Raw genomic sequence first — 27052 nt, 5'->3', positions numbered from 1 at the left:
TCGACATTTTTCCAAAGAATAAACAAACAACCACCATTTTTCTCCAAATTCTACCCCATATACAACCAAGAACGGAAATACCTGAAACCACTAGCAGGCTATGGTTGCATTTTTTCAGTCAAACAAATTAACCAATACAATAAAGAACAAAATGAACAACGTCTCTATATGTCTGACCTTGAATTCGGACAAATTCATAAAACTTTCCGAGAAAAATTCAAATTCAGATGTTATTTCTCTACATGTATATAAGAACACTCCATACAAAATGATCTTACCTTTGGGACTTACAGCTCATTGTGAAACTAATGCAACAACTTCTCCCGCAAAGGAAAAAGCATATCGTATAAAAGATATTTTACAACTAATATAATATGTCAATCAACCATCCTTGATGAAGAAGTATCGATAAATAATATTAATAGCAATGAAAAACGCAACACCGAAAAACGCAACACCAACAGTTCTAATATCAAAATACTCAGCAGAACAATTAAAATTTCTTACAAGGTTTAATTTTCAACACTCCCAGATAACACAAAAAGAATTTGAACAATTAGAAGATATATTATTGAAATACCCAAAAGTTTACGCATTATCTAAATTTGATGTTGGAAAAGTAAACTCACCAATACTGTTTTCTCTAAAACTTGATGCAGTTTTCAAAAAATAAAAAGCAAGTAAAGTCTCAATACACTTGCGAGACAAAATTAACAGATTACTGGACGTATTAGAACAATATTAAATCATTTCCCCAGTAAATAAAGAAGAACAGCCAAAAGGAAACACAATTATAAATCCCGTTATAATTTTAGCAAAAGGAGAATCATTGAAAAAAGTTCTAGATGCACGATACCTCAATTCACTCATTGATGAATCTTAATGCAACTGGCCTATTGAACCAATTCAAGTAATTCTCACAAAAATAAAGGGTAAAATTTTTACAACAGCAGACATGCATAGCGCATATAATCAAATACCACTAGATGAACAATCACGAAGATTAATACAATTCGTTATTGGAAATCAACAATACGAAATTAATAGACTATTCGATGGAATCTTCATAGGACCAGCAGCATTCTCAGCATTTATGAGTAAAATTTTTCGACCACTCATACCTAACAAAACTGCAATAACATATTTAGACGATGTTTTCATGCAATCTCAAACCAAGGACGAAATGTTCATTGTTTTAGAAAAATATTATCAAATTTTACTGAGCAAAAACATGAAAGCAGCCCCAGATAAATCCTATTTTTTCCTAACCCGTGTAAAATTTCTTGGACACATAATTGAAAGAAACACTATAACTCCATTAAAATCCCGCATTGACTCAATTCAAAAACTTCAATTTCCCTCCAATAAAAAAATACAAGAATTTCTTGGAATGCTAAACTTCTTAAGTAGATATCTATACAAAATGCAATTATACTTAAGAACATTCTATAATTTTTTTTAGACAACAAAATAAATTTGAATGGACATTAGAACATCAAACACAATTTGAAGAAATATAAACACTTCTCACTGAACAAATTTCAAACACAATTCCAGATCCAGACCAACCATTTTACGCTATAAGCGACGCCTTTATCTTTGGCATTGGCGCAACACTATTACAGTCTCACAACAGAACGAATAAAATGAACCTCATTTCGAAAACTCAAGACTGTTTACACAAGCTGAACTTAGACTCTCTACCCTTATGAGAGAATGCACAGCCATAATATGTACTCTCACAGAACATGAAATTTTAATACTTGGATCAAAACATCCAACATTTTTTTCACAGACCATAAACCCTTAATTTTTCTTTTCACACAAAAATCCAATCCAAACCATAGAGTTTATAGATTTCAATTAATTTTAATGAAATTCACAAAGTATATATAGTTTGGAAAGCAGGAAAAAACTTTGCACTACCCAATACTCTCAGTAGAAATACACCACCTGAAATATTGACAAAAGAACAACAGTAGAAACACCACAGAACATTGAATTTTCCCTTGCAAACGATGAAATTTCACCACGATTAGAATGCAAAAATACAGGGAAAACTGATATTGATCAATCGCAAATAAACAATTTATTACACTTCTCATTATATTTAGATTGTCAAATTAATCAGTACAAAGTAGATCTACTAGGTAAATCTACATTTAAACCCATTCCATCCTCATCATAATGAAAAACAAAACACAACAAAAACCAATCAGACAATAATCATACAGAAAAGATCTATTCCCTTCGATAGAAAAAGAAAATTTAACTGACACTATAAATCTATCAGGCCCACCAAAAATTGATTCAAAATTGACGATAAATCAATTCTTTAACCTCCATGATCCTCTAGTTACAATACCTCTATCGAAGATAGAAGTTGAAAACAGCTTTCTACCAAACACAGAAAAACTAACACTAGAATTACTCAAAAAATATCAAAATATTGACCCAGTTATTAGACAATTGAAATCCTGGCACAAATATAAAACCAAACCAACTAAAGCTGATATAACAATTCTAGGAAATAAAACACTTCTTGGATTTCTCCGAAAACTCAATAGAATTTCTATAAACGAAAACACAGATATTCTAGAATACCAAACACCTGATCTCAAAGTACCTTGCCTACCCTTAAACTTGATGCTTATAGCTTTTCATACATCACATTCATTACATACTAAAGGACCCTCAGGATCAGAAAAAAACTTAATCAAAGTTAATTCAAAATGTTATTTTCCCAAATGCACCAATTTGGATTAAAGTTTTATGCAATGATTTTTTTTACATGCCATTTAAATATACCATACCCAAATCAGAAACAAATTGCAGAAAAAAAACAAGATTTTAAAGGACAAAGTCTATATTTTAATCACAGAATTTCATTCGACACAAAAGGACCAATATCACCGTCCCCAGAAGGAAACTCATATATAATGGTCATAGTTGACGCCTTTACACATTATGTAGCACTCATCCTTGTACCCCACTGTAATGCTTATTTTGCATATACAGCGCTTTATGAACACTGGATAGCAAAATTTGGATAACCCGAAATCCTTGTTACAGACAATGACACTGAATTCATCAACAACGAAATAATCACACTTGTCCACTTATATAATATTCAACACAAACCACGTACATCACATGCACCTTGGACTAAGGAACTAGTCGAAGGCAAGAACCGTTCCTTACAAGAATACCTCAGATGTACCATAAATGGAAATGATACACGATATACTGAATGGTCAACAGATGTAAAATTATTCCCCTCAACTTATATTCCACAAATTACAACAACTTTAGGACTATCAGCTTATGAGATGGTGTTTAATCAAAAACCACAAAAACCAATAATGTTTACAGCTAATTTTCCAAAAACACAGAAGGTTATTGCCAACCAACAAAAAAATCATTATGTTTTAATCATTTTCATCATCCACAAATCTTAAAACTAGCTTCTGCAGAGATGAAAAACATAATGAAGTCTATCAAAAAGTTGCAAGAAAGTTATTACAAAGACAAAACACTAATTCCCACATAAACTCTCGATTTACACTAGCTACAAACTTAAAAATCGGAACATATGTTTTAATTCAAAATTTTACGACACAAAGAGGAATTTCAGAAAAGCTACAGCCACTCCGAAAAGGACCTTATCAATTAATTGATAAACCCATTGATGTGACATACAAATTTATAGACTTAGACAAAAATGATATTGTTCCACAACGAATCAATCATTTACCTTAATACCCAAAAGAGTACCCTCTTCGCGAGTTCACTCAATTAGTTCACTCCTTCACAGGGCTTAAAGTTTTTCAAAATAATTCTGATAACAAGTCAAAATCAAAATACGCCCGAAATACATAGACAGATTATACATCCAAGACGAAACGGAAATTCTCAAAATCCCAGAAATCAATTTAACATACCTCAGTCACCAAAAGCAAATCCCCTAGGTCTTTCAAGAAAGCACAATCCAAAGTACTCCCCAAATCGCATCACAACAAAATACCTCAAACATACCATCGAATTACTTAGGTTCAACCCCAACATCCGAACAGACTCGTGAAAGTCCTTATAACCCCCCAGCTACCACAGAACATCTCCCATATTGGAGGATACAAGTCTTCACTCAATGTGAACCAAATTTAGTGAATGATCCCATAGGCGTCTCATCTGACATATATTTGTCACTATCGGAAACACTTTCAGTTCCAACAACCCCATCATTAGGACAAATCATAACATTACCATTTCCTCCACATTTTCCTACAAATCTCGACACTAGATATAGAGAAAACTCAACCAACAACATACCCCTACGATTAGATTGGAAAAAGTTCGTAGCAACCTCTCCACTATTTGGTCAACACCACGATAGTAATAGACTACACAACTGGGCACTAAATCGATTACAATATCGACACGATATCCACAATGATATACAAGAACAAAACATCCAAATCCTTACACAAGATAACCTAACATTTAAAATTGAAATCACAGTAAGACTAAAAAATATAATTCACCACCCCTCACCTCTAGCCCTTCCAAATATAACAGCTCAATTTTTACCTCCCTCATTTATCACTACAGAAATTATCTATAAATACGATAGATACACAAAAAAGATACTTGGCTATATAACATTCTATAACCCATATTCTGGATTATCCTACACATGTATCTTCTAAGGATAATATTTTTCCAAACGCTTTTCCCTTTCATTTTCTTGGAACCTGATCAAAGTACAATTAACACGAGAATTAAAAAGTGTTACCAATATTTATCAACGAAATAGACCATCTTGCAAAAATGACCAAGGATATTGCGATCCTACTTCACGAACACAAGCAACTATTGTTTGATTTTCCGAAGATACATGTACCACATTTCAAGTAGCAAAAAAATCATGCTATAATGATAAATTTTCACCAATTTTTTTTTATCGAATCCATAAGAAGTTAACCCTGACAAAATCAGACAAATTAATCATAAATTTAGAATCATTCATTATATCGAAAACAAATTGACACGTTTTCAAATCTATCCCGAAACAGAACTTGCATGTAAATATAACACACCACTTTATAAAACACAATATTCAGAACTTCTTGTCGAATACGAACAAGGATTCGACATGAATACAGGTGAAATAATCACCATAAAACACGCAACACATCACCCTACAATTAACGACGAAAATTCGTACATCCCAATACATCTTCTGAAAAACACAAGGACAAACCGGTGGAAAAGTTAAACCACAACACACAGAGAGTACACGTTTACAAGAACTATCGTTCATGAACAACACTTATTTTGGTGCAATCCATTATGAAATTCATCTAGACATGAAACTAGATTACACAATAAGTAGAATTTTTCAAGAAATGTCTCTATCAGAACTTGAAACACTACATCATATATGCGAACTTGAAAGAACACAAATTTTGCAATCATTCGACTTGCAGATAGAAAATTCCTTATGCAGGATATTTACTATCAGAAAACAGATCAAATTTTATTGATTACGAAGGAAATATAATATGGTATTACACTTGTACCAAAAAAGTATCACCATTATATGTTTTTGAAGATAAAAGATGTTACAAAAGAATCCTCATATTCTATAAAAATAAAGAACACTTTGTTGATACACTTCCACGCAGAACTTTTTTTTTTGTGATACAGCCACCGTAGGTGGATCAAAAAACAGCCACAATGTTGTACAATTAAATCCTCACGAAGATAATTACTACCACTTCACACTTTATCCTACACTCATGCAACCATCAAAAAAGTTTTTACCAGAAAGTATAAGAGCTATTGCCTATTACAATTAACCGGAATATACTCTAAATTTGATATTCAACACCACATCCGTACACAACAGTTTCAAGAACTAAGTACAAAGTGAACACAAAACAACGACAATCCATAGATCAAAACTTACAAAAATTTGCAGAAAATGCAGGATTTTCAGACATCTACGCACAAGAGTACAGCGGATATTTTCAAGATATAAAGATTACATTTATTTAAATGGCAGAAAAAACAGACTACAAGATAAATCACCAATAAATATTTTTAGCTTTGTAAATTTAAAAATTGAACTTCTTGGCTTTCTATGATGGCCCCATTACATCTTAGAAAGATTGACTATTTTATACGCAATGTTTACCTTTTTCGGATTTCTTTTTCCATTACTGAAAGGAAATTATAATACATGTGCAATACATACACAAGTAAACAAACAAGTAGGCGTAGTATGCATGCTTTTTGCAGGATTTTTCGGAATTTTCTCAACGTCCATCAATAAAATACCTTTTGATACTCAATAAAAGAAAACAAAATAAAACTATCGACAACACCGAATACCTACGATGACTCACAAAACAACACAAAAACAACGCCAATTGCAACACAATTACAAAGAATAAGTCATAACCATCCGTTATCCTTAGTACCACGAAATTTTAGAAATATAGCCTTCACAGAACAAATCTCTACAAAACCTAATAACCCACGAAGCCCGATTCAACTCATTCTAATCCAACAATCCAACATAGACGACACATATGAACAAACCAGTGAACAACCACACACCACAAATTTTCATTCTCAAAATAATCATCTTTTAGCCCAAGATGAGCCGCCAAGTTGGATCACTCCATCGCTCAACTTCCTACCCAGCCAACCTTCAAAGCAACTTCCCCATTATACCACTTCTTGCTTACCCCCACCTGAATCACCTCATGCTAATACTTTATCCAGCATGGATTCAGATACTAATTCAAACACTACTGTTTTTAATACTATTTCCCAGTTCAATAATTCCGACATCGAAACCCCTGACGAACTTGCCAACTCTGAACCCAGCCCATCTACATTTTCGCAATCCGCTTTTCAACCTTTTCACTCCCAGATAAAAATTGAACCTCCATCCACTCCCTCTTCGATTACTAATGTAACACCCACTTATTCCCCCTTGACTAGTGAACTTTCCGACAACAACGGCTCTGTAAATACACAAATATCTAATGAACTTGACAATTTCATCACACTTCAGCAACAATTCCAGCGCCCTCAAATACTAACTATTCACCAACTTTCACAATCCATAACATTATCCAATCCTTCAACCCCAACCCCTTCATCAAATCCAACCCCTTCAACAAGTCCAACATCTCCGTTAAACCCAACTCCCTCGCAAACTACATCGAACACTTAAAATAAAGTTCCCCTATACCCCATTTCCATCTCATCCTCAATCAGCCCAATCATTCGTTAATCGTCCACTCCACGTCAACACTAAAAAGCTTCTTCAAGTATGTTACCGTTTTCCCCTCAATACACCTACTTTCACTCAGACCCTAACGATGAACCCCCTAATTATGTAAATGAATACGTACAATACCCAACACTCTCATGGACATCATTTTATCACTTCGCTAATCCACTCTCACTACCACTATATAACACCCCATATGATAATGAACAATGCAGCACTCAACTTTTTCATTTAACAGCAGCTCTAACCCCGAAACATTTCACTCAAATAGGATATCGACAATCACAAATTAGATTCACCGCACCCAAAGCTAACCAATATTCCATCGATCAATACGATCATCATTTTTTCCGTGAAAACGAAGACATCTGCTTAAATAATGATAGAAATGCTAACCCACAACTAACAGAAAATTTTTTTCATTAAAACCCAATATGTTTTTACTCTCAAAAGTCCAGATAAAAAGTACGACCACATCATTTTAGTAGCACTCCGTAACATCTAAGCTTATAATTCATATTTTAACAAATTTAACAACTTTTCAATAACGTTTTATTTCCCTACACCCAAAGAACGTGATTTGCACTGTTCACACGACATAATGTTACGAACTAAACAAACACACACTTACACGTACTGTAAATTCATCCAACATCATTACACTCAAAATACACCATCTCGGCAACTTCATCATAGATTTCAAAATAAAATAACTCAAAATACACCTCACAATTTTTTCTTAACTTCACATATTGCATTAAAGATACTAACTTCCAAGGCATCCTCCGAAATTATGATCCCATCACCCAGTATATATTGTGTCCCTTGACCAAAAACTTCAATGTCGACGAATCCCGCCCCTTCATCATTTCCCATGAATTACTACAGCCCGTCGAAATCCCCATCATAGAATTCATTCATATCACCAGATATAACCACAAACTTTATAACCTCAACCAAAACACACCGTTTGAAATCTCAACCAACACAGAAGAGCACGAAATCATAAAAAAACTCGAATTACTTCGGCTAATTCTCCAAATTAAATACATCATTCGATTAATCGCTGAACTACTAACATCATCAGTTATCATCCACGACGTTTTTCCCCATGGATTCTTCACGATTAGGTAATTACGAATCAAAAACATTATACTAACAAACTCAAACAAAAACTAACAATTCTTTATAAATGTTTTCGTACTTTCTCTAGTCTTCACAGCACAATAAGCCACCGCAATCATCTAGAAAAGGAAAAACGAAATAAAAAACTGAAAATCTTTTCCTAATTCATAAATTTAAATTAACAAATCGCAATAAAAAAAGTAGTAAAGTTTACCTCCAAATAGCAGTAAATTGATTTATAAATTCTTTTCCCATATGCAGTAAGTATTCAAAAAAGCAAATAAATTAATAAGTTAAACTCAACAAAAGCAGTTAAATTAATAATTAAAAAGTAATAAATTCATAAAAGTTGCAAATAGATTCAAAGCAGTACTAACCTTTTCAAAGACGCTTCTTATAATTTAAAACCACTCACTCGCCCACAATCCTATCCACAATTGCACAGCTCGCCCAAGAAGAATTGTTTAAAATAATGAATTTAAGAGTTAACAAATCACTGATAACAACTCTAACCAGTTTTAACACGTCTCAAACAAACCAAACTAACCAACGCAGCTTACTAAACACCACAAATCATAACTTAACAGCATGACTAAGAAAAGAAAACCCACGGTACCCAAACCAGATTGACACCAGCTTAAAGCATTGATAAATTGTTCTTTTGAAGACTACTTTCAAGTCTAAACACAAACGAAAAAAAAACATAAAAAAAGTCGAAAGACGAACCCAAAACAAACGATTTGATTTTTGAGAAAAGGAAACAACCAAAACCAAAAAGGAAAAAATCAGTTAAAAAAAGACATGAAAGGTTAAACACAAAACGGGACGCTTCAGAAAAGAGCATACTCCACTCCAGGCCTAACCCACCAGAGAGGACGTCTTGAGCATGCTCTATAGCCGGCCTAACCCACCGTGCTACAAGCACGCTTTGTGACCACACTCTTATTTTTAACAGAGAGTTACTCAATGGTGAGTGACTCTTAAAAATAACCGAACTAAATTAAAAAGCTTTCGCAATAACTATTAATACAAGATCATAACTAGTACCGAAATAAACAAAAATTTGTATATGTAAATAATACAATGCAGTATATAGATAAGACACAATCAAGAAGACGAGCATCAAAAAACTAAGACGACCCCATCACACTCTAACCACAGAATGGCCGAACACAACCGCTTTGCCGCCCACAATCGCAACTCAAAGGATTTGAAGTACGACTTGACATCGCAGCAAAGGACTCCATTGAATCAGACCAATGGCCACCTCGATGTTCAAGACGTACAGACACTAGTATCAAGGCATCCCCTCCAAACTCGAGCTACACGCCATTCCCAAACAGGATCGAAACACAGTTCTCCACCGAACATTAACAAACGGTCTTAACAAACCATTTGGAAATCAGGTTGACTTTCCAGAAACAACAGCTTACTGGAATAACAACTTCATGTCCACGATTCCAGACTACTGGAGCTTCCTCCTCCTAGAACGGAATAGAAATGATTCTCGCGAAATACAAACGACCATCATTCATCCTCCATTACAGATAGATGTCAAAGAACAAAAAACTCTGTAAACCCCGGATTGGTGGAACAAGATCCAAACTATAATTTATTATTGGTTATAATTTAGATATTTTATCCCTTAAATAATAAAGACTAACCAATCACACTCCATCAAACCAACAACCCACTTATTTATAAGTGCTGAAAATACTTGTAATTTCAGCACCAGAGAGATTTGAAGTTAACTTAAAACTTAGTTGCTTTCTCCAAGAGACCGACTCGTAGCAAAACCAGTATACTCTAGATCTATTGAGACTAAGAGACATAAGAGTAAGATTCAGATCGGTATTAGACTAGGAATTTGCACGAATCTATCCGGCCATAAATACGATAGCAAGACGAGCAGACGGTGTACCCTATCTGAAATTACTCTATGAGTTAAACATAGAACATAACTCAAATTACAGTTTTTTTGCAATCATTGAAAAAGTGTAATGTTAGAAGTTGTTTGTTTGCTGCAGATCAGATTTTAATATAAAAAAACTTCTTGGTTTGGTTGAGAAATCATGTCCAGGAAAGATCAATTTTACAAACTCTGAATCATATAAATTAGACTGCACATGCACCAAAGACAAGCAGCAAGGAAGTTGACAACCCAATCACAAACCAACTACGCAATGGCAAATACCCGATTTTGATTTGTTGCCCACAGTCACTACACTCAAAGGATTTTAAGTTCGACTTGGCATCGCAGCAAAGGACATCCATTGAAACAGACCAATGACCATCTCGATGTTGAGTACAAGTACAGATCCTAGTCACTCGGCACTTCACACGAAAATCAAATTTCATGCCACACACGAACGAGGCTAAAGCATTGTTTCTCTCTACCTAACCGAACCAGCACTCATCACAACCGATCAGGAATCTTGATACGATCTCCCGAGAACGATCGTGACCAATAGCAACCGCTCAAGAAGAATATGTTAATATCGACGATTCCATCATCCTGGTAGTTCAGATCCGAACAACGGATAACGGTTCTTCTTCTTCCTAATCAAGGAAAACAAATACTCGCAGCTTCTAAAAGAAAAGCAGCTACTTCCATCCTCAATTATGAAATTTCAAAAAAAATAAAACTCTCTATACCCCGGATGAGTGGAACCAGATCTTAACTGAATTATATTATTGGTTACTATTATTATATTTTATCTCTATAAAATATTGAATACTAACCAATCATACTCCATCAACTAACAACCCACTTCTTTGTAAGTGTTGAAACTATTTGTAGTTTTTAATACCAGAATAATTTGAATTAAACTTAGAAAAACAGTTGCCTTCTCCAGAGAGACCGACTCGCATCTACCAGTATACACTAGATCTATTGAGACTAGGAGATATAAGAGGAAGATTAAGATTGGTATTAGACGAAGAAGTTGTACGAACCTATCCGGCCGAAAATAAGATAGCGTGACGAACAGACGGTGTACCTTATCTGAAATGAGTATTACCAAAAGGTCTTAACTCAGTACAGTTCTATGAAAATAAAGTATACAACTAATTAAACATAGGGGAATGAAAAGCAATTTTTTTTAACATGCATTGGGTTTTGAAGCCGTAAAAACATAAATAGACCATGTTTTTGAAGGTTAGGCGAGCAAGGTAAATTGGATAATTGTGAAAATCAAAGTGTTAAAAGCAAAAAATCCACGGAGTGTGAAGAAAACGATATACAGCTGGTCAAAACGTAAAATCGCGCAGTATGTTTTTTTCTCTTTTGGCTGCTCAACCTTTGTTCTGGTGTGCAGTACTTTCCTCGAGTCCTAAAGCTAACGAAACAAACAACGCTTTCCAAAATTGCAAAGGCAAGAAAGATAATTGTGAAAAACCTAGACCAGTTCTTTGGTGTCTTATTGTGTTTTGAATTTTTGTCTAGAGACTAGAGAAAACTTTCGACTCTAAATCAGCCAAAATATCAATCAAAAATATATCAAACGACGCAGTTTTGGATGTTGTTGAGACCATTTAAAGTAAGTTATCAGCTAGAAGCTTATCATCATTTTTTTGTAAAAAAGTTTTGAAACGTTTTTGATGACTAATTTTTTCTACAGATTTTGATCGATATGGATTTCGTTACCCAATAAATTGAATTTCAAAGTCATACCTCGAAAACTGACACCAGCATTGTGATAGTGGAAAAGATGTGTCTGAGAAATCTTCGAGAGTTTATTCTGTGTCCCTTACTGTTTCTGCTTGATTGTAATAAGTTTTCCAAAGTTATGTACTAACTGCAAAACAATCTTTTTCGCAGATGACAAAATTTTGTTAGGAACCCGTTATAAAGTGAAAATATAATAATGTGCGACGATTTAAAGCGCGTTTAGTTAGGAATTGAAAGCAAAAACTTAGTCTTTGAAGGAAAAGTCAATTTCTTCAATTCCTGCCAAAATTAGGCTGGCCTGCAAAAACTTCAGATCTGCAAAATTGAGTTCAATAAAAGTTTTCAAAAGTAAAAAAGAAGAAATATCTAGGGCGTTAAGGTTATAAACAAGCAACAAATGCATGTTTTGATTAGTCGATTTTTTATCACTCACAAGCAATTTTTTTTTGCTTTAAACCGTTTGTGAGCCTAAAATCTATTCTAAGTTTCTATATGGCTTCTATTCAACTCGTGATACAATATGGAGTGCTGTTTTTTTTTGGACTGACCAAAATTTTGGCCAAAACAAGGTCTTTGTAGTGCTTTGGGGAGAGCTTGGAAAATCAATTTTGTCGACCTACAAAAAAGGTCGACAAAGTTTTGTAACATTTTCTGAAAGTCCGCCCCCCCTCGAGAAAATCCTAGATCCGCCTCTGGGTGGGGGTATCTGGAAAAGATTACAGTTGCTTGTATCAATAATCATTACCGGCGGACAAAGTATGATTAGGCGGCAATTTATTCTTTCTTTTTTCGTCTCGTTACCAGGTGGGTGCGGAGTCGGACAAAGTGGCGAAGGAAAAGGCGATTGCGGACGAGGAGGGGCGCAAGGTGACGGCTATTAACGACGAAGTTTCTGCCAAACAGGCCGCCTGTGAGACAGATCTGAAGAGGGCTGAACCAGCACTCGCAGCTGCCGAAGCAGCACTCAACATACTTGACAAGGTATCCTAATCGAAGCAAGCCTTACTAATTTTACATTTTTCTGGGCCAATCTTCTGTAGTAACGTAATTTTGAAATTTCACTTTTAAATTTTTTCAAATTATTCTCAAATGCCAGAGTAAAGAGCCAAAATAATCTTAAAGCACATAGTTTTATCAGCAGGAGACATACATTGATGAAAAACCCGAAAAAAAGTCTAAATAAACCCCCCCAAAAAAAACAAGTTTAAATCTATATTGGATAAGAGGCTTGAGCATTTTGCTGTGAGTTATTTGTCGACTAAACGCAATATTGTAATGTTGTCATAATGAGAAACACAATAATTATAAGCAAGGGGTGTTTAGACCAACTTGACGGAGCTGAAGTCGTTTGGATCTCCGCCTGCTGCTGTGACGAATGTGACAGCGGGTGTGATGGTGTTGGTCATCGGTGGTCAATCCGGAAAAGTACCCAAGGACAGGTAATTGGTCATTGCCATCATCATTAAATCAAACTTGTTTCATATTAAAATAAACAACAGCGAGCTTCTCATAATCATGACAATTTTGGCGGCTTTAATGATCGATGATCGCACCCCACTAGAAGGAAACTCAAATCAAAACTTTCCAAGTCTTGCAGTTCGATTTAAATAATAACTTCACACCTTGAGATTACCGTTATATTGCAAATCCACTGGTTTTTCTAATCCAATTCACAAAAAAGCTCGTTCACAAAAAAAGCTGATTCATGCGAGCATGGGTGCGTGGGCTGTAAACGCGGAAAGTTTTGACCCGCTGCCGATCCAAATTGTGACCCGAAAAAGCCTTCTGAAATCAAGCTTTATCTGAAATCGAGCCTTTTGAAATCGAGCTCAAATCTATCAATCGGGCTTATCGATATTCTACTGCTACCGCAGCCTACCGATTCAAAAGTGCCACCAAAAGTAGCACTTTTATTTGCGACTTAGGTTGGAAAAAAAAGAAAACTCATACTAATACACTTTGCTTCGCAAGTGTAAACAAAAAAACAGGCAATAAATAAAAGTTTTCATTTTTTTGTTTGTTCTGGTAAGCACACTAAGTCAATCGGTAAAGTATTGCAGTTGTTTTTGTTCCAACTATTGCAGTTGTTGAAGAAACTAAATAATTAACCTCTTTGCCTTATTTGTTAAGCTGTGGTTTTGAAAAAGCTAATTTGGCATAAATAGCAAAAAAAACGGGATAATTAAGCTTGGTGTGGTTTTTTTGTTCAGCCGAATTTCTGCGATCGAAAATTTTTAAAACCCTCTGAAGAGATCGAATTTGACCATGTTCTGGACTTATTTATGCGCACTTTGAAGATTTTTTTCATAAACCCTAAAGCGATAGCGATCTATTTATGGGTAACAAAATCACTGTGAATTGAATAGAGGCTAGTTCGTCGATTCTTTTAATTTTGTAGGGCTCATTTTTTCACAATTTGAAATTGTCCAAAAATGCTACATTTTTGATTTGTGGAGTCCAATTGAATCTTCTTTAGGAAAGTGTAGAAGCTTGGGTAGCTCCCTTGAAATAACGCGGTCAACCCGAGATGCCAGCCTTCAACGTTGTTTGTTGTTCGGATAATGCTTTTAACAGGTACCATTTGCTGCTTGGCATTTTTTTTTGATGCATGATTCTGTTCTCTTCAACTATTCCCGATCTAACATCGTGGCTATGTTCGTTTTGGGTGGATACCAGTTCATCTTCAGCTGTTAAAGCGAGCATTCGGCACTTATGGGAACTGTATCTCTCACATCTCCAGTGTTCAGTTATTTTTGTTGTTTGCTTTTTTATGAAGTCGTGTTCGTCAATAATCAGCGTTCACTTGATTTGTTGAGATATTCCCAACGTAACTTGACTGACAAAAGTTAACTTGTAAGTTTGCACAAAAAAGTTTAAAACAATGATGCAAAACAAAAATATTAGTGTTTTGTTCTGTTTCAAAAGCGTTAATTGCGGAATATTGTCACAATTTGCGTTTAATTGACAAAAAGTATGACTTAGATAATTTTTGAGGCTCAATTTAAACAATTTTGACTCAGTTTCCTTTCTTTTCTCAAAACGAGTTCAGTTACCATTAGCACTTGCTGGTCCTACACATTAATTGATTTGAACACCAAATTGTTATTAGAAGGGTTAATTATGGGACAAAACGGCATAGGACGAGTTGGCATAGGGCAAGTTTTCAAGTACGGCAATTTAGTATAGGGCAAGTTTGCATAGGGCCAGTTTTACTGGGGCAAATAGTCCTGACAACGAATTAAGGGACAGTCGGAACATTCAGGGTTTTGCCCTGATATACGAGCATTCTTGTTCGAGCTAAGTGTAGTTTCGCCTCTGTGTCAATAGGGCTGCATTTTTAGCGGCATCATTTTCTTCGCTATTGTTTTTTCTCAGCATTCGTTGTTGCTTCCTCTTTATTTTTCCTAGGCGGTTAAGCAACTAAAGCATAATGTCTCCGTGTTTTTATTCAATTCCTACTCCTGTAAAAAAGTTTCGTAGGGGGTCAAAATTGGTATCGAATGGAAGTATTTCCAGCCGTGATAAGGGTTCTTAAAAATCGAATAAGATGATCTGATTGTTCTCAAACTTCAGACTAATTGACACTTCATTTTGTAAAATAGATGAGAGAACATCAATGTTTTCTTAATGCAAATTCTAAGTTAATTTTTGTTCAAACGAGTGGCAAGGAACAACCAAAAAGCTGTTCAACTCTCTACTGAGAACAGCTGTTGCACCTGTGGCTAGACATGGCCTGCACATTTTTGTGTTATTTTTTGGAATGAGCAACTTTGCCTCAACTTAAGCTACGAGCACAGGTTATGGTGATCTTCCGGCCCCGCGACAACTCACAACAAACGACAACCGTCAAGTTTTATGGAAAATTACATTCGCAAGGTTTGAAAATCAATTAAGGAAGTTAACTTTTGAGAGTTTCGGTTAAAGTCACCGTATGCTCGTGGCAATAACGGGCTCTAACTTTTATAGTCCCCTAGCCTCTGTGGGCCAGCGCGCAATGCACTGGCAAGATTGCGTCCGTGAGAACAATAAAAGTTTTTTTTTTTAAATGAGAGTAGTTATTTTTTTGCGATTTTTTCGTTGCAAACCATTCTTGTCTTTCGTTACCACTTCACACCCCACCTCACTTTTGGAGTTTTTTTGTCAAACTAATTCAAAAGCATTTAGGGGACATGAAAAAGCATTAGAAACAAAAAATTCTATTACTCATTGTGGTCTGTAAACGTGGGGGAATTCACAGTATTTCGCACCGCCGCAATATGTTCCCTTTGGTACAGAGGTCAGCGGGGCAACCGATTCCCAGTACTGTTCACAATGCCAAAATGGTTGATTTGGTGGTTGGCTGCTCTGTACTGTACTATGCTGCTCGCCCCGTGATTTGTGCTCTTCCGACTGTATCTCACCCGTCAATCAATAATCGATCGCAAAAACAATTCCAAAAATAAGAATGAATTAAGAAATGAATATAACCAAATACAGAGTAGTCTATAATTGGCTGAAATATAAATTAATCATTCAATTAAAGAAAGGGGTTCGCGATTACTAATAATTAAACCAACTGCCTCCTGCAGTTCAATTAAAACCTTACTACTAACTAACGTTCTCCCCGAGAACTTCTTTCAATATCAATCGTTCAGCAACGATTCCGCTATCCTCTAGATAGCCTAACTAACATTCACTAACTAATCTACATTCACGTTAACAAGTCTTCCAACTCGTTCTCCTTTTACTTTGAGAATCAAGCGACTACCTTAGCTTGTAGCCCAAATTGTTCTCTAACTAACTGAGAACCAACTATTCGATTCGCTCGCAATAATTCTTCTGCCTCTTACAGCTTCTTTGGTACCCTCCAATTCCTTATCTTTCTTTACACTTAGTTTTAGTTAAGTCACGCCATTCCCCATCAGTCCTGACATCCGCCTAAATCACCCGTCCGCACATGTCTTAAGACTATATCCCTCCTCCTGTCACTTCAGCCACGTGCCAACTTCGGTTTCTTTTATCAATCTTTTCACATTTATTAGATACCCAAAATGCGGTAGCTGTCACAACTTGGCCAAGCAAACAACTGTCATACGATTCTAATCAAACTAATCCTGAACCCTTTGAATTTCAGCTTTCGAGTTCAACTCAACCTCCAAACCATGCTATGTTTACTCAGTATTTCTCCCAAGGTCTTTATTTTAAATATCCCGTTACCGTCCCGACCTCCCAAGGGTAGGGGGAGGCCCTTTTCATGGGAAGCTAACTAATTTCAGGCATCTAAAACTTCTATCTGTACTCTATTCCAATCCCGACCCTCTAACTATCAGGGGAACGTTGTTCGTCTATAAGGTGGCAAATTAAACCAAAAAGTCACCTCCGGAGAGCCAAGTAAATTTCCCGTCCATTCATAATATTTAGGAAACTTACTTAACTCTCATACCGCGGTCTCATTACTATCAATTTCCTCTGGGACTACTCTTCTTTAGTCTAATTAAATTGCTATTAATAGATCACTCGCCAAGCTAGACTGAGCCCAATGTTTACCAAGTCCACTTTAAATTAATTCCTTTACTCCAAGGTTGCAATGTAAAAGCTATATCTCTATCAAGTTCTGCTCTAGTTCCCAAAATATAAATTTTCCTCCCAATTTTTAGCAAGGTGACTCATTCTCATTTCCAGGGTTTGGGCTGGGAAATACGCCCCTTTCCGGTGTTAATCTTGGGGCTTTCCATGCAATTTTGGTCCTAAACGCCCAAAGGTCAATTTGAGGTCACCGCGAGTTCAACCGGGGTCAAACCTCCGTATTTGGTTTCAGAATCCCATGAGGGTCCTAACTACAAAGTTTCATTCATATCCCATTAATACTTCACAAGTTATCCCATTTCTAGGGTTCATTATCACTTCTCCGGAAAGATATTATTAACACCGGAAGGAGTCACCGGAGGGTTTTCACTCACTAGGGTCTTTTTCGGGGATGAGTTGTAGTATCTAATGCCGCCATAAAATCGATATGCCCTCGCTCAATATTTTGCGTTTATTGCCTATTTCCGGTCTAAGGGGGTGTATTTTTCAAGTGCTAGTAGCTTCCAGTCCAACTGCCGGATTTGATTCAAATTATAATACAAGATGTATCTTGCCACTACCTATCATCCCTCTAAGTTTCAGCTCCCTGCGCTCCTCGATGGCCGAGAAACGACTTCCGGAAGTTACGGGTGGGTTTGTTTACTTTGGGCATAAAACCGGAAGTGGGCGTCTTAGGGGTCTGGGGTGCCAAACTTAAGCGTCCCTCAACTAGGCCTACAACATACTAGAACTTGAGCTTATTCCAACCGTTAGTTTCCGAGATCTGATAGGGCCATTTACACTTCCGGGGACCATTATCACTTGCACCCCAAGGGTCTGACGGCTCCCGATTTTTGTATGCCCGGGTCAAATCATCTCTAGTATCGCTCCTCTGAATTTCATAACATTAGCTTTCTTAGTTCCGATTTTTGGGGGGGGGGGGGGGTTCGCCGATTCTGTCAAATTTTATTTTCTGGCATAGGAGGGACTATATTTTCGAAGATTGAACTATTTCGAACTTTACCCTTTGTTTGCTCTACTACTTAACTTAATGACAAATCAATCTTACGCTCAGGTTAATATTGCATGTAATACAGTAGAATCACCAATTCTACAATCTTCCCTTCTAGTCTATGATTCTCCCGAATAATGAAAAAAGTAACTCCTAACAACGCCTAATGATAAGTTACATAACTCTTCGCTTCGCCGTGCTCCCTAACACTTAGTCGTTTTTCCTCCCTTTAAAGTTTTACCCTTAAAATATCGGGGACCCAACAGTTAGTCCCCGTTAAATAAACAGTGATATAGCACAAAGAGTAACCTAAGAGGGAACGTAACTGAATTAATTTTACTCTTCATGGTACGATCCAACCCTTTCACATTCATAATCATCACTATCAATTGTCTGCACTACTATTCAGGTGGGATCGCACTCAATGTAAATAAGCACCAACTAATGAAATAAAAGAGACAGTCTACTAATGTAAGTTTTAACTCACAACAATCCGGCGAGTTCACACTTCCGGTCTCTCACCTCAAGTCTTCTACTGTCATTTCCATCTGTCCGCGAGGTGCCTGTAGTCCTGCTGCGGCACCGTCCAGTCACCTCCTACGTCTTCATCCCTCACCGTATCGTCGGTGATCGCCAGCACTGCTTGGGGACCTCGCATTCAGATTTAACCCAGCCCCGGTCAACTTCATCTTCGCCGAACGACTCCACACATTTCCATCGATCAATTAAATTGTGGAAGTAGGCCGCCTTTGCATCTCTAGGCCCCACTTCCCTTCCATCGCCAAGCCCCTCTCGTTCTTCATGTGTTCGGCATTGCTTCGCGTCGCTGTCGACTACTTCGTCCACCTCTTGAACCACTGCAACTGTCTCTGTTCGGTCTCCTCCACGAGTTTGTCTCAAAGCTTCATCTAATGAAACAGGCTTTGGGCACCCGTACATTTCGTATTCCTCTACTTTTGTTTATTGAACCACATCTATGCTGTGATTGTCATAATTCGTCGGCCACCCCTCCAAGATTTCGTCGGCAGAATCCACGGCCGCTGTTATCTTCGCAATCAGCCTCTTCCGCATGCCTGATCTTGGAATATGATTTCCCTTAATCTGTCCGTCCGGTTCATGTGGCAGAGAGGGCATCCGTTCCGGAGAAGGCCTATGAGTCAAGTGCCGTATGGGTACCATTGAACCTTCTCTCGTCCCCGTCCACAAAAAATCTTCTCCGCGACTGAACGCCAAAAAGCACTGATACTCTTTCATCGATTGTAGTCCTAGGAACATCTCGGCTTTCAGCGCTTCGATTTCTTCGGCAAATGTCGCCTAACTTGAAGCGAGTTCTGACAACTCCATCGAACGCCATTATTTGACCGTCTGCTGTCTCCAGTCGACCTACGTAGCGTTCCATCATCGGTGCCTCAACCATTCTCAGCGCAACATCTGTCCTAATGAGGTTGGTGGTGGCTCCTGTATCAAGCAGCACCTCAACATGGGTTCCACCTACGCAAACATTAACGACTGCTCCGCGTGGATTGCTGACATCATGACTGATCCCAACACGCTCGATGCGCGTGCGCGAGTTCTGTTTCGTTTCCAACTTTGGGTCGTTCTCTCTAATCCTTGGTACTCGTTCCAATATCGATAGAACTTATTCCTGCTCCAATATCTTCTCGCTCTGCCCTTCTCCATTATTATTTGCATTCGTATCGTAACGCGCGCAAGACTGAGTTCCTGTAGCTTGCGTTCGCCTTTCCGCCTGCTGTTTATTAAATTCAGCCGGGACAAATCCTCCTTCGAACTCGCTTACTGTCCTGGCCCTTGGTAGTTTAATTGGTTCGCGTTTCTTTGGGGACATCCTTTTGCAATGTGGCCCAACTGTCTACAATTAAAACAACCTTCCTGGGTCCATGGGTTGTTTCCACTCTGTCGCCCATTTGGGTTCGTAAAGTCGCGTTGCTGGTTCTCTCCCCGTCGGGTGTGACTATCTGGCTTGGGGTTACAAAGATCAACGAACCTACAATCATTGTCGTTAAGTTCTGCATCTGGGCCATCATTTGAGCCGCCAGATCGTTCTGGCGTGATTCCTGCATCTGCAGCTGCAATCTCACCTCATCATACTTCGAACTCTGGACATCAATCTGCTTCGCCAAGTTGTTCTGAACCTTCATCATTTGGTCCAGCCTCTGGTCAGTGTGCGTCAGCAATCTCGTCAGCTCCTTCCGTATCTGTTGAGTCTCGGCAGTCAGCGTACTGTCTCCGCCAGCCTCAGTCGTCAGGTCTTGAAAATCTTGCACCGACTGAACGTGATTTGGCCGTCTCCAACTCTTCATCCTGACTGTTTTGCGTGCCATATCTACAGCATGTGCTCGGGCCAACGCCTGGTTAAAATTCTCGAGGTCTTCTCGCAGAAGCAATTCCTGAAGCTCGAAATCACAAAATCCATCAGTGAACTGTTCGCTGTTCATGTCGTCTCGGGCTTGAGCTCCCAGTTTTGTATTTGCAACTTCACCCAAGGATCGCACTCGTCTTGCAAAATCTCTCAATTCCTCGCCTTCCTCCTAATTCTCGCAGCTGATTGTGTCTGAAATGGCATCACCCTCTGATCGAGTTCCGCGAGCATTCTGCCTAGCGTCGGCTCCTCGAACCGGTCAACTTCCTCTCTAAAGTGAGCTGGCATACTCGTGAACTCATCCAATGTCCAGCCTGTCAGACAAGTCGGCAGCACCATCCTGGCCGGCTCATCAGCCCATCGATTGGCGTCTGCTATCCAGGCAAAGTGTTTCCTCCAGTATCGCCAGTTCTGATAACTGCTCGAGGGAAACGGATCTGGTTGTATCGTACAAAATCCGGACTTTACCTGTTGCCGATCGAGAGCATTGGCCGCTGCCACTGCAGCCTCTGCAATCAGCTGTCTGCCTTGATCGTTCATCGCCATCGCAATTGTTTTGTCGACCGTTCGTTCGCTCTTCTCGTCCTCGTTAACCCGCACAATCCGTCGTTGCAACTATAATCCTGAATAGCGCCCACCCAGGAGCGCCACTGTAAACGTGGGGTAATTCACAGTATCTCTAGACCGGTCTTGCTCGCTATTTCCCACTGCCGCAATATGTTCCCTTTGGTACTGAGATCAGCGGGGCAACCAATTCTCAGTACTGTTCACAATTCCAAAAGGGTTGATTCGGTGATTGGTTGCTCTGTACTGTAATATACTGCTCGCCCCGTGATTCGTGCTCTTCCGACTGTATCTCACCCGTCAATCAACAATCGATCGCAAAAGCAATTTCAATAATAAGAATGAATTAAAGAACTGAATATAAACAAATACAGAGTAGCCTATAATTGGCTGAAATATAAATAATCCTTCAATTAAAGAAAAGGGTTCGCGATTACTAATAATTAAACCAACCGCCTCCTGCAGTTCAATTAACAGCTTATTACTAACTAACGTTCTCCTCGAGAACTTCTTTCAATATTAATCGTTCAACAACAATTCCGCTATCCTCTAGATAGCCTAACTAATATTCATTAACTAATCTACATTCACGTTAACAAGTCTTCCAACTCGTTCTCACTTTACTTTGAGAATCAAGCGACTACCTTAGCTTTTAGTCCAAATTGTTCTCTAACTAACTGAGAACTAACTGTTCGATTCGCTCGCAATAATTCTTCTGCCTCTTACAGGCTCTCCGGTACCCTCCAATTCCTTATCTTTCTTTACACTTAGTTTTAGTTAAGTCACGCCATTCCCCATCAGTCCTGACATCTGCCTAAATCACCCATCCACACATGTTTTAAGACTATATCCCTCCTCCTTTCAACTCTGCCACGTGCCAACTTCGGTTTCTTTTATCAAGCTTTTCACACTTATTAGATAACCGAAATGCGGTTAGCTGTCACAACTTGGCCAAAAAAAACAAATGTCATACGATTCTAATCAACCAATTCCTGAACCCTGTGAACTTCAGCTTTCGAGTTCAACTCAACCTCCAAATCATGCTATGTTTACTCAGTATTTCTCCCAAGGTCTTTATTTTAAATATCCCGTTACCGTTCCGACCTCCCAAGGGTAGGGGGAGGCCCTTTTCATGGGAAGCTAACTAATTTCAGGCATCTAAAACTTCTATCTGTACTCTATTCCAATCCCGACCTTCTAACTATCAGGGGAACGTTGTTCGTCTATAAGGTGGAAAATTAAACCGAAAAGTCACCTCCGGAGAGCCAAGTAATTTTCCCGTCCATTCATACTATTTAGGAAACTTAACTCTCATACCGCGGTCTCAGTACTATCAATTTCCTCTGGGACTACTCTTCTTTAGTCTAATTAAACTGCTATTAATAGATCACTCGCCAAGCTAGACTGAACCCAATGTTTACAAAGTCCACTTTAAATTAATTCCTCTACTCCAAGGTTGCAATGTAAAAGCTATATCTCTATCAAGTTCTGCTCTAGTTCCCAATATATAAGTTTTCCTCCCAATTTTTAGCAAGGTGACTCATTCTCATTTCCAGGGGTTGGGCTGGGAAATACGCCACTTTCCGGTGTTAATCTTGGTTGGGGCTTTCCATGCAATTTTGGTCCTAAAAGCCCAAAGATCAATTTGAGGTCACCGCGGAGGTCAGAATCCCTAACTACTAAGTTTCATTCATATCCCATTAATACTTCACAAGTTATCCCATTTCTAGGGTCCATTATCACTTCTCCAGAAAGATACTATTAACACCGGAAGGAGTCGCCGGAGGGTTTTTACTCACAAGGGTCTTTTTTCGGGGATGAGTTGTAGTATCTAATGCCGCCATAAAATCGATATGCCCTCGCTCAATATTTTGCGTAAATTGCCTATTTCCGGTCTAAGGGGGTGTTTTTTTTCAAGTGCTAGTAGCTTCCGGTCCAACCACCGGATTTGGTTCAAATTATAATACAAGATGTATCTTGCCACTACCTATCATCCCTCTAAATTTCAGCTCCCTGCGCTCCTCGATGGCCGAGAAACGACTTCCTAAAGTTACGGGTGGGTTTGTTTACTTTGGGCATAAAACCGGAAGTGGGCGTCTTAGGGGTCTGGGGTGCCAAACTTAAGCGTCCCTCAACTAGGCCTACAACATACTAGAACTTGAGCCTATTCCAACCGTTAGTTTCCGAGTTCTGATAGGGGCCATTTACACTTCCGGGGATCATTATCACTTGCCCCCCAAGGGTCTGACGGGTCCTGATTTTTGTATGCCCGGGTCAAATCATCTCTAGTATCGCTCCTCTGAATTTCATAACCTTAGCCTTCTTTGTTCCGATTTGGGTGGGGGGGGGGTTCGCCGATTTTGTCAAATTTTATTTTCTGGCATAGGAGGGATTATATTTTCGAAGATTGAACTATTTCGAACTTTACCCTTTGTTTGCTCTACTACTTATCTTAATGACAAATCAATTTTACGCTCAGGTTAATATTGCTTGTAATACAGTAGAATCACCAATTCTACATGGTCGGAACATTCTGTAGCAGGAGCGGGTTTGGGGGATTGGACGCCTTCCCTCAGGAATTCAACCAACCTACGACCCAAAGGGTCCCCCTATGGTTCCAATTTAGGACAACCAATTTTGGCTGAAAAACACTAAAATTGCTTTTGGCGCTAATATATACTACTTTTGAAGAGGAAAGAGGAACGCGAGCCGAAAAAATATCCCAAAAATTTGTCTAATTCTCGAAAAGTCCCATTATTTCTCATTTTTTAACTTAATTTTTTTTCAAAAAATTGCCTGCGGCGCAACAAATTACTCAAAATTGGGTTTTTTATAGTGATTTGAGAAAGCTCAGAATAACAATTTGGTCGACCTAAAAAAAGGTCGACAAATTTTCGAATTTTTTTAAAGAAAATTCACCACCCTCCAATGAAACCTTGGATCCGCCCCCGTTCTGTGCTACTGGCACAGCAACCGTCCATCATTGTGTATAGCTCTTCTTAAACTGAGCTGACAAGTTTGTACTTTGAGGCTTTGCCTTGAAAGTATTTTTATTTTTGAACAGCTCACGAATAATAATGCACCATAGATTCAAATGTCGGTGAATGAAGTGAAATCGGATTCAAATGAAGTGAACTCGGCAATTTTTTTTCTGAACTGACAGGTCCTGGAAGGCGGCTAAGTCAATGATGGCAAAAGTGGATGAATTCTTGAACAATCTCAAGAACTATGACAAGGACCACATCCACGAGAATGCCATCAAGGCCATGCAAGACTACATGAACAACGACGAGTTCAATCCAGAAATCATTGGCAAGAAGTCGTTTGCCGCCGCCGGGCTCTGCTCGTGGGCCATCAACATAGTCAAATACTACGAAGTCTTTTGCGATGTGTTACCGAAGAGAATGGCCCTTGAAGATGCGAACCGGGAGCTGAACAATGCCAAGGAGAAACTCTCTGGAATCCAGGCAAAGATTGCGGTGCGTTGTCTTGATTAATCATCATCACCATCATCATCATCATCATCATCATCATCATCATCATCATCATCATCATCATCATCATCATCATCATCATCATCATCATCATCATCATCATCATCATCATCATCATCATCATCATCATCATCATCATCATCATCATCATCATCATCATCATCATCATCATCATCATCATCATCATCATCATCATCATCATCATCATCATCATCATCATCATCATCATCATCATCATCATCATCATCATCATCATCATCATCATCATCATCATCATCATCATCATCATCATCATCATCATCATCATCATCATCATCATCATCATCATCATCATCATCATCATCATCATCATCATCATCATCATCATCATCATCATCATCATCATCATCATCATCATCATCATCATCATCATCATCATCATCATCATCATCATCATCATCATCATCATCATCATCATCATCATCATCATCATCATCATCATCATCATCATCATCATCATCATCATCATCATCATCATCATCATCATCATCATCATCATCATCATCATCATCATCATCATCATCATCATCATCATCATCATCATCATCATCATCATCATCATCATCATCATCATCATCATCATCATCATCATCATCATCATCATCATCATCATCATCATCATCATCATCATCATCATCATCATCATCATCATCATCATCATCATCATCATCATCATCATCATCATCATCATCATCATCATCATCATGCGAATGAAATATCAACATTAAATATCAACATGTGAGTTTGAGTGTCGAATGAAAGTTTCGTTTGGTGTTGATTGTCGTGTAGGGCTTGGAGGCTCAGTTGAATGGACTGTTGGCAGAACTGCAAGCGGCCACGGATGAGAAGACTGCCTGTCAGGAGGAGAAAGACCGGACGAATTTGACTATCGAACTGGCTAATCGGCTGGTGGGGGGACTGAGTAGTGAAAAGCACAGGTGGACAGACAGCATTGCTCTGTTCAGGGAGCTGGAGAAACAGTTGCCAGGGGACGTCCTCCTCATTTCCGCATTTGTGTCATACGCGGGTGCATTCGACAAGAAGTACCGGGTGGATCTTGAACAGAACATATGGATTCCTTACGTCTCCCAATTAGAGGTAATGTTACCATTGTCATATCTATTTGAAATACTGAAAGCCTTTGTGCTATCAGGGTATGACGTTGGTACACATAACAACATAAACATAAAAACACAAGGATAGCCGGTTGCTATGCAAGTAGCACAGAATGTTCCCACAATTTTCCTAGAACAAAACAAAAGGGTTCTTTTTCATCCTTGGTGTGAAGGAATTTTTTAATCAAAAGCCTAAAACTAAGACACATTCGACCACCATAATAAAATAAGCGAATTGGGCACTTTTTTGAATGTCTGAAGTTTTCATTCCCCAGATGGCGCTTACAAAATTTCCAAAATTACTTTTACTGGAGTAAATCTAAATTTACAGGGCGTGGGAAAAGTTTTAGGTCTTATCTTTCTATTAAAAGTCTGCTCGCCGGCTCGCTTTACTCGCTCGAAAACGAGAAATTCTACGTTTTGAACCAGTTTTTTTTTCAGCTTTGGAAACATTTCAATGTCTTTCGAATCACGACTGGGCGTTTTATACAGTACAACAGATACATAAAAACACAAAAAAGCTGGTTGCTCTGCAAGTGGTGCTGTGGTTGCTGCGGTACCTGACTTTTTTTGGAAACATTGAAAAATATGAAAAAAGTTGAATCACACACGAATACAAAATTACAAGACCAAACTCTGCACTGGATAGGCGCACAGCTTTGAGTTCCTGGAATCAAGAGACAAGTATTTAAATATGGTCAAAATTTGTCGGAAGTATCAAAGAAATTTAGAGAAAAAAGAATAAAGGTAGCGTCCTTGTTGCAACATCCGCTTACAATTCATAAAATTCCCAGTTTATCTCG

At 38.2% G+C, this 27052-nt stretch overlaps 1 protein-coding gene across 1 annotated transcript in view; it reads left to right on the top strand.

Moving 5' to 3' along the window:
• Positions 1-27052, top strand: part of LOC134844184 (dynein beta chain, ciliary-like) — a gene marked incomplete in the record, with an annotated part of 486199 nt that overhangs the window by 96619 nt on the left and 362528 nt on the right. Inside the window, 4 exon segments of the mRNA XM_063860749.1 lie at positions 12906-13082; positions 13425-13540; positions 24765-25080; positions 25924-26232. Of these exon segments, the coding sequence (XP_063716819.1) occupies positions 12906-13082; positions 13425-13540; positions 24765-25080; positions 25924-26232 (918 nt within the window).

Source organism: Symsagittifera roscoffensis, chromosome 4 (genome assembly GCF_963678635.1).
Source record: "Symsagittifera roscoffensis chromosome 4, txSymRosc1.1, whole genome shotgun sequence".
Lineage (NCBI taxonomy): Eukaryota > Metazoa > Xenacoelomorpha > Acoela > Convolutidae > Symsagittifera > Symsagittifera roscoffensis.
The sequence above is the reverse complement of the archived record's forward strand: the minus strand, read 5'-3'. Positions and strand labels throughout refer to the sequence as shown.